This window comes from Triticum aestivum, chromosome 1B (genome assembly GCF_018294505.1).
Source record: "Triticum aestivum cultivar Chinese Spring chromosome 1B, IWGSC CS RefSeq v2.1, whole genome shotgun sequence".
NCBI classification, from domain to species: domain Eukaryota; kingdom Viridiplantae; phylum Streptophyta; class Magnoliopsida; order Poales; family Poaceae; genus Triticum; species Triticum aestivum.
The window spans coordinates 498,451,351-498,460,669 of NC_057795.1; the positions used below are offsets into that span (position 1 = coordinate 498,451,351).

The following is a 9,319-nucleotide window of genomic DNA, read 5'->3' on the forward strand; positions in this document are numbered from 1 at the left end:
GGATCAAGTTGAAACCGAGAGACACAGCTGGTTAGTGCGTACGTGGTTGTGTAGCTGTTGAGCCAATGCTATCAAGTGTTGGGCGTGTCGTGCTTAGTAGCGGCGGGGATGGATGCATGGATCGGAGAGCGGGCAACTTGCAACAGATGACCGGCTCATATTACATCAAGGGTAAAAATGTCCTTCTATCTGCCGTTTAACATCATTAGATGGAAAAATAGAAGAAAGTGTTATAAAGGGCATAAAATTTAGACTCAATGTTATATAGGGAAGAAAAAAAAATTCAATGTTAAATAAGGAAACGAAATTTAAGATAGTGTCAAATAAGGAATTATTTCGAAAAAGAATAAGTGACCATATCAATGATTACACCAACTCAAGACGAGTTGTTTTCGGTCGACTAAAAATAGCATTTCTGTTGAAAATTAAACAACTTTTTTTTAAAATTAAAAGAATAAACGATTTAACACATCGCCTAGTCCACGCACACTGCTGAAAGTTTGGACGGCGATGCCACCAGAAGCCGAGAACACCCTATTTTTCAGGCCGCCCGTTCACCGGGGTTCCAGGTCAGAAACGGAGGCGTCGTTGACATACGGCCCACGAACAGCTCCCGCCGGAGCCTGTGCCTCGCGCGTCGTGCTCCTCCCCGACGCACTCGCGCGGCCCGAAACGACGTAGGCCGGCGGCGTCGGCACAGGGAGCGTAATCGAGCGGCTGTTGAGCATGACGACGACCGCCGCCATGCCTGGCCGGAGGTGCGCGTCCTCCTGGACGCAGAGCAGCCCCACGTGGATGCACCGCAGCATCTCCGTCGGCTGGAGCCCGTCGGCCGAGCAGCCGTCGAGCAACCCCGACACGCTCCCACGGCTCCAGTGCCTCCAGACCTGTACACGCAGGAGCATAATTAGCCAGTTATATTGACTGATCCGGCATGATCACGGTCACACCCGTACCGTGGTCAGAAGATCTTCGCCATTAGTGCCCGGATACTGGCTGAAATTGTTGCGGCGACCCGCGATGATCTCCAGTACAAGGACGCCGTAGCTGTACACGTCCGATTTGGCGGAGAAGATGCCGTGCAAGGCGTACTCCGGTGCCATGTACCCACTGCATTTCAAGACGGGCACCGCATTGTTAGCTAGCTCGGTTCTCGGCTTCTCGTACATCACCATGAATTACTTATTGCTGTTCGATCGGTATAACGAACTCACTAGGTTCCGGCGATGTGGCTGGTGTTCCCGACGCTGGCGTCCACGCTGAACAGCTTGGCGAGGCCGAAATCGGAGATCTTGGGGTTCATGTCGGGGTCTAGCAGGATGTTGCTCGCCTTAAGGTCCCGGTGGATGATGGTTAGCCTGGAATCTTCATGGAGGTAAAGGAGGCCTCGCCCGATCCCCTGGATGATCCTGTACCTTTGCCCCCACGTAAGCTCCTGCCGTCTCGCAGGATCTGCACGCACGCACATGTGCAATCCCATTGTTAAGTGCGAAAACACGTACACTTACTATGTACGAGATGACTTGAAACTGAATGTCGCTTAATTGGACATATATAACAGTTTGGGCACCAACCGAATAGAATCTTGTCGAGGCTTTTGTTGCAGAGGTACTCGTAGACGAGGAGCTTCTCCTCCTCTTGGATGCAGCAGCCGAGCAAGCGCACCAGATTCTTGTGCTGGAGCTTGGCCACCAGCACAACCTCGTTCTTGAGCTCCACGTGCCCTTGCTGAGAGGTCTTCGACAACCTCTTCACCGCGATATCCTGCCCATCCTGCAGAGTGCCCTGAACGACACCAAGTCGATTGTTATGTACAGGAACGGAGGAATTAATTTCTCATGTTCCAGGTTCCGTGTTATTACTTTGTAGACCGGCCCAAACCCGCCTTCCCCGAGCTTATTTTCTTCGGAGAAGTTGTCAGTGGCCGCCCTTAGAGTGCTCAGATCGTACAGGAGAGACTCTGAGCTTCTCATGTCTGTTCTATCCTCACTCTCTGCTCACAGAAACAAACAGTATATAGGAGTAATATATAATTAAGCCTGTCAGTAATATAATTAATCGACCAAGAAGCACTCACCGGCGCTGGATAAAAGCACATGTTCGCGTGGTTTCTTGTTCTTCCTCTTGCACAGATAGAAAGCAACTGTCAACACCACCAACAGCACGGCAGCAACTGGAATCGAGACGAACAGGGCTATCTTGGCTGTGGCGTCGTCGTTTCCTGCACCCACAACGAAGATTCGTCGTCTCCGCTCTCAGTCAAAAGGAAAATGAGAATAGTTTACCCTATCTTCTACTCCCTTCGTTCCGAATTACTTGTCACAAGTATGGATGTATCTAGATGTATTTTAGTTCTAGATACATCCATTTCTGCGACGAGTAATTTGGAACGGAGGGAGTACTAGTTCAGTCGCTGTCTGAACTTTCAACTCGCTACTTTGATCACCAAAAGCAATGTCTATTCAAAGACGCAAGATTGACACGACAATTTCAAAACAAGAAAACTGCATGGCCACAAGTATCAGCCAGTTAGAAACGCGTGAGCTTACGGACAACAAAGTTGACGGGGACATTGACTTACCAGCGCGTTCTGCAGGGCCGGAGTGATCGCTGCCGTTTACTGCTGGCGGCGGCGGTGCCGGCGGGGACATCGCCGCCTCGGCGGCCTGGGCGTTGTAGAAAGGATACAATTCGTACCGGATGGAGCAGCTCCGGGTGGCGACCCGTCCTCCCTCCCTCCCGTCGCAAAATTTCGGGATGTACGAGACGGCTACGGCGAGGCAGCGGTTGCAGTCGTCGCCGGCGAGGTCGCGCGTGCACTGGGACATGCCGTAGATCTTCGTGAAGGGCGTCAAGTCGACCGTGTCGGCCGCGAACAGTCGCGGGGACGACGCCGCCCTGCTGCTGAGGTTGTTCATCAGCGCGCCCAGCTGCGTCTTGAACAACTCGGGCTGCGTCGCGTTCACCGCGTTGCATAAGCCGGTCAGCCATGACATGTCGGCGACGCCGAAGAAGCTCACGTTCGAGTGGCGCAGGAGGCAGGCTTCGTAGAAGAGCGTGGACTTTTTCTGGCCGGGGCACTTGATGGCCGCGTCCCGCGCCGAGGTGTCGAGGCACGAGCGGCACTCGGATGCATTGACGTCGGCGCGGCAGTGCGCGAGACCGTACGCCTCGTCGGGCTCTCTGCCGGTGGTGTTCTCGGCCAACCCGGCCGCGACCGACGCAGCGGCGGGGAGGAACGAGAGGAGGTCGTCGAGGTTGGCCTGGAAAACGCCGCCGCGGGTGTAGTTTGTGTCGCTCGGGCAGTCGGTGGACCAGGGGTCCGCGGCGGCCATGGCTGCGCCGGTAAGGAGGAGAAGAGAGTACAGTGGGCTCAGGCTACGCATGGCTCGTGGGGAGGGCGCCATTGTTGGGTTCGTACGCGCAGCCAAACCAAGCGAAGAAAGCAATATGCAATTGGGTGCATGGACTGGGAGAGGAGATGCATGGCATGGGGTGCACAAAAGGACGCTGGATTGAGTTGTGGACCATGACTAGTCCTCGCACTCGCACGCGAGACTGAGACTATTCCTCACGCGCTAGGCGTTAGCGGGCTGAAACCTCTCACCGAACATTTCTTGTCAAATCTATAATCTCCGATCCCTCATGGCCTCATCATCGAATTTCCGCATGCAACATTTTTCACATATATGCAACATCGATTGCGACATTTATAACCTCTGTTCTTCTAAAAAAATCAGACAAAAATGTTACAACTGGTGGCGCGGGCTGGCGGCTGGTGCTGCCCTATGGGCGTGGTGGTCCTCGGCGTGCCGGCAATTGCTTACGTCTTCACGATGTGGAACCAGCTGCAGGGTTGGGGTGACGCGTCTGTCGCTGAAAATCGCGTCGACTTCGGTCTTGGCGGACGATGACGACGGCTTTAACGTCGTTGGCAGTCTGCGTCCCCCCGCTCGGAATGCTCTGAGGAGAACTCTAGATCTGGTTCTCCCGGATCGAACGATGACAAAGCCTTCGGTGTCGTTCCCCTTCTGGGGGCATTGTTTTGGAACAGGTGCTGACACGAGGGGGCAAGAGGCGGAGCGATGTTGCATCTTACCGCATCAACAGTGGCTGGTCTCGGCGGCATGGCGCAATGGAGTCTCGGCGTTGGATGCATGTTGATGGACGCGTGTAGGATGGTGGCACTATCTATTGACGTGGTGGCGTCAACGACAGTTGGGCCTGACAAGGTTAATGTATTGATCCCTCCTAAAGATGGGACGACGGAAGATGACAACAGCATATTCTAGAGCGTGTGAACACCATGCGTGCTAAGGGTTTGGTAGACCGGTTGGTGCTCTCGGCTCGTCATTGAGCGGCTTAGTGAGGCCACCAGATTGCGTGGTGTGCGTTGGTGCGAAGTCAAGAAACATCATCAAACTAGTAGGTGTAGCGACATAGATCGTCAGGAAGGTGATTATGAGTTGATCCATGGATTTGTTATGTCAGACTCTGTTGAATACTGTAGTAAAGATGGTTGTATACATCGCTTGATGCAGAAGCCGGGTGTTATCTTCCTTTTTGAAAAAGGGACAAAAAATGTTGAAGCATTTTAAATATTGTCCGCCCTACAAAACAAGATTTGAACATAAAGTGTTTCTCCCCAATTTTCATTAATAGAAACAAAGTGGCCTAGCCAGGTTGGGCCATCGTAGAAGCACACCGGACTAGATTCGTCCAGCCGCCACCAGCTTCACCAACGCCGACGCCGAGCACTGCCTAACGAAGACCTCCACTCAAGCCCTCATCTCCTTCTTCGACCCCAGCGGCCCTCCGAGACCTCCAAGCCTTCCCCCAACAAACTCCCCTTAAACCGCACCTCCTCCCAGCGTGTCGCCGCATAGGCTTTGCCCCGACCACGAGAGGGGTTGGCGTCCAGTGGCGGCTAGGGCTTCGTGATCATCAGCCTTGTCACCTCTCTCAGAAAACGTTTGGTGCATATGTTGTTGCGCTGAAAAAAACTTAAATGCAAATATCTAAAAATGTTGTTTTGATATTGTAAACTTGAATAGAACCCTTACTGGAAGAGAGATGTCTTGTGTTTAACTCTATCTTGAGAATCTGAATTCAAAATTTTCAAAAATAAAGGTATTGTTTGTCCGGTATAAATGTTTATTATGGGGGGCGAGAAACTCGGTTACCAGGCGGTAATTGATTTACCGCCCAGTAACCAGAACCTTTGGCCATCTATGAAGAATGTGCCTTTCTTTGTCATAACTTCACACGTGTAATTTTTAGTAATTGTTCTAGAAGGGCCAAGAGGGAACACAGTGTTTGTTTTACGCGGGATTAAAAGGGATTTCATAGCTCAAGGTGGAGAAACACCTTCCATACAGAGTGCACCTACATTAGCAGGGCCTGGTGCAAGCCAAATTGCCGTTCTTGCTTCTACTCGACCGAAAGAAGCTAAGCTATGACTGATGAAATGTTTTAGCTAAACACTTTGACGACATGTCGTATAAAATTTATAGTTTTTATCTGTGTTGTGATCGCTGACAATGTAACCATGTGATCCCGCAAAAAAAAATGTAACCATGTGCCCGATTAATATACTTCGCCGTGATGGTTTTACCTCAAGAAAAAAAACATGATATCTGTGCAAATAGAAGAGAAGATTTTAATTAGATGGTTGTCATTTTTCTCCTCTTTTTCGGCGAGGAGATTGAAACCCCGGGCCTCTATATCAAACGACGACGGTTGCCATCTGTGTAACTACCTTTTCTTAGTCGACATCACCCTCTGAATAAGTAAATATATAGGTGTCGGTGGGCTAAACCACATATATAAGAACAAAAATACGTAAAGCAGTAAAGTATAAAGAGTCCTCTCAATCAAAAAAAAAAAAGTAAAGCATATAGAGGAACTAGAGGAACGAACCTCACGGCATGTAGGCGCACTCGCTCGGAGTAAAGGAGCACTGGAATGGGGGAACAAAAGCCCTCAAATTCGCGCTTTACTCCTCCCCTTGTACGATCCCAGAGTCTCCACAAATTTCGACTACCTGCATATCCATCCATCCCACCGTTCCCCTGAACTGGTACGAATAGTCTGCACCCATGGATTCCATCAAGATTAACCTCGCCGTCGACAAGTCGCGCAACCGCGTACTGTTCGCCGACGCGGGCTCCGACTTGGTCGACGTCCTCCTCAGCTTCCTCACGCTTCCGCTATCCGCGATCCAGTTCTGCGTGGTGCCGTCGCCGGGATGCCTCTCCAACCTCTGTGACAGCGTCAGACGCCTCGCGGGAGGTAAGCTGCTCAAGGTTGAGGCCTGCCATGGCATGCTTCTCACGCCGTCGACCGCCCATGAGTTTGGTGGCCGGTACCGGTACGTATCTTCTCTTGGGAGACGAGCTAATGCGTGACGATCTAGTTAGCCCGATCTCTTGGCCTTGAATTCTTGATTTAGTTCTATTAAAACTTACCCTAGTATTCTCGGGCTCAGGTACAATCTTGACTTCACCCACGATGCGTTCGTCAAGAACCAGCCGAACCTGAAGGTGAACGGCAATCTCTGTGGCTGTTGGAAAGTCATGGACAGACTTGTGCGTGCGTACAGTGAAGCAAGCTCTTCGCCTGGTAAGTTCGTGAGGTGCAAAGAACGGTTTGTGATCAGCGATGACTGGACAATCACGCCGGCATCCACTTCGCTGATTCACAGGTTCAGCTCTGAATCTGAGGCCGCCTTCCCCGGGTTTGAGGAGGTGGAAGTGCGTGTCAGCTGGCCCAAGGTAGCACAATTTAGTCATCAATTTACTCCAGAAGTTGAAGCATTTTCTCTACTAGCTAGTACTACCTCCGTCCGGATTTATTGGGCCTCTAAGCCAAAGCAGCCAAACCAAGAGACATTTGATTTATTTCGCAGTAACTACATGCCGTCCCTCGAAACACGGCGAGCAGCTCGGCTTCTCACGCTGCTCTCTTTCCCATGCCTGCATGCACCAATCACTTCTCAATCCCAGCTCACGCTTGCATGCATGCATGCCTAGTGCAATTAGCGTGGCATTAAAGCTCCTGCTTTTTAGATGTTTCAGGGTTGTTTTCTAGACGGGGGGCCTTATAAATCCGGACTATACTCTGTGGCTTACGGGTCCAATAAACCCGGACGGAGGGAGTAGTAACTTAACTTGGATTATTCTGTATAACTTTAGGTTATATCCATGCTGAAGGCTTCTCTGTCGTCGGATACCATATTCACTGATATTTTCTTACCCATGGGAACCGGTGGTCAGGATGCTCGTGCCACTGTGAAACCGAGCATCAACCAGAAAATCGTAGCAACTCCCAATGAAGACCCGGGAGCTTCATCAGAATTTAAGACCAAGTTTTTCTACGACGCCAAGGAGAGGAAGGTCATGTATGCTGAATGCAAGCATGATTTCGTGGATCTGCTTCTCGGTTTCTTGACTTACCCACTGGGCTGTGTGATCAAGAACATGAACGACAGTGGCCTCACCTCTCCTCTCGGCAGCGGCGGCATGGCCAATCTGTACGCCAGCGTCGTCGAGCTCGACGCAGCAGGCTTCATAGCAGGTGGATACCCGACTGAGACGTTGCTGAATCCACCCCTTAGCCCGTTGTGCAGGCACCCTGACTGCTCCACTGCCAAAAAAGACTCCGTAGAACCAAAGAACTTCATGGGTCTAGTATCCCATAGCTCGTGTGTTGGCTGTTGTTATGACCTTGTCGAAGACCGAAAGTACGTGGTAGACGATGATCTGCTAGTGCACCAGGCCTCTGCGATGTCTGTGACCAAGCACTGGCGTGGCAGAGACAAGGCTAACGTGGTGGAGATGGACATTGACATGACGAAACAAGAGGTACGTAATAAGGTAGCTAGAATTTTAGATTTATTATGCAGACCAGTTACTGTATCCACCTTGTTGAGGTTCCGTTGTCTTGCAGGCCGTTGTGCTGCTGCGGGCCATGCTTACCTCGAGGACACCGCTGACAGACGTGTTCATCAGTAGGCTGGAGGAACATTCATCTTGACGGCCACAGCCTGTTGAGATGAGCCTGGTTGTGCATTTGCTTGATCAGTAAGTCCTGGTGGCAGTTGTTTTGGTTCTGTTTAATTTGACCAGGTGGTGGTGCCGTGCTCTCCTCTATATGATCGTTTTGTCCAGTCCCCTTACAAACTTATTTGGTGTCTGAATGCTTGAGGCTTCTGTTTTGTGGTGGTTTCCTTGCTCTAAATGTAAAACTGTGATGAGTTACAAGATCAATGAACTCTTATTATTATTATTATTATTATTATTATTATTATTATTATTATTATTATTATTATTATTATTATTATTATTATTATTATTCGGGAAAATGAACTCTTATTATTGATAATGATTTATTTTTTTGAAAAAGAGGTTAGGCCCCCGGCCTCTGCATTAATCGGTGCATGCAGCCATCTTTGTTAATTATTTCACAGAGGTCTCACAAGAACATACATCAATCCACCTGAAGCCACCACTCACACCTACAAACTCGATAATATGGAGTGCTCTCACTCCCCATATCTAAAATCGGTGTTGTCGCTGATCAATCCACATAACGTATCGGGACCAACAGCCGGTGCAACCTATCTAAAGCGCACATCACATGCACACGTTTTAGAAGCCGCCGTCATCATCAGACTACTGACTCATCTTCAGGAGAGAGATCCGCATCGTCCTTGCCAGACCGGACATCCGTCGAGGCCACGAGGCAGCCCAATTGCGCCACCGCCCTGCGCTCGTCCGCCCAGATGCGAAGAATCAGGAAGATTTGTCGTGCGTAGCACCTGACAACCAGGCATGACTCAACGTAGCACCTATCGGCTAGGCATGACTTGACAGCTCCACCGAAGCTCCATGCAAGACGAAGTCACTCCACCTCCCACCTCTGTCTTCCAGTGCTGCTCCATAAATGATGGTCTCAAGAGAGAAACGACACCGTAGTACCGCCATCGTCCGATTTGGAAGACCAGATCCTAGGGTTTCCCCCGTGTGCGATAGCTGGAAATGTCTTAGCTTGTTGAGGCCGACGGGTTCGTGTTATATAATGGGGCACACCTCCCAACCATAGCGCATACAATATAGTTGAGATTACATATGAGAGAGAGATATTCAAGGAGGAGATAGGACTTGGAGAGAAAGGAAAATAATCTATCTCTATCTATCCTAACTACCTCATGCGCCGGTGCATCATAGCACGTTTAACACCCTTCCTTAATCACAGTTTCATTAAGTTGAGATTATGCTTGAATTATTCAAAACTCCTTGTGGGCAAAGGCTTTGTGAAT

At 50.2% G+C, this 9,319-nt stretch overlaps 2 protein-coding genes across 3 annotated transcripts; one reads left to right on the forward strand and one right to left on the reverse strand.

The window, feature by feature from the left end:
* Positions 1-265: 265 nt before the first annotated feature.
* On the reverse strand, positions 266-3,516 carry LOC123093257 (putative receptor-like protein kinase At4g00960). The gene is made up of 7 exons (XM_044515169.1): positions 2,582-3,516; positions 2,078-2,221; positions 1,863-1,993; positions 1,575-1,785; positions 1,215-1,452; positions 957-1,110; positions 266-887 (listed from the first exon to the last, which is right to left on the reverse strand). The coding sequence occupies exons 1-7, from the start codon at positions 3,405-3,407 to the stop codon at positions 555-557; spliced, it is 2,037 nt and encodes a 678-aa protein (XP_044371104.1). The 5' UTR covers positions 3,408-3,516; the 3' UTR covers positions 266-554.
* A 2,389-nt stretch (positions 3,517-5,905) lies between these two features.
* Positions 5,906-8,292, forward strand: LOC123093262 (uncharacterized). Of its 2 annotated transcripts, none has more exons than XM_044515181.1 (4): positions 5,906-6,370; positions 6,488-6,773; positions 7,194-7,862; positions 7,948-8,292. In XM_044515181.1, exons 1-4 carry the CDS (start codon positions 6,099-6,101, stop codon positions 8,032-8,034), a joined length of 1,314 nt encoding a protein of 437 aa, XP_044371116.1. In that variant the 5' UTR covers positions 5,906-6,098; the 3' UTR covers positions 8,035-8,292. The 2 variants fall into 2 exon arrangements, with proteins under 2 accessions (XP_044371116.1, XP_044371122.1); XM_044515187.1 differs by having other exon boundaries at positions 7,275-7,862.
* The last annotated feature ends 1,027 nt before the right edge of the window (positions 8,293-9,319 follow it).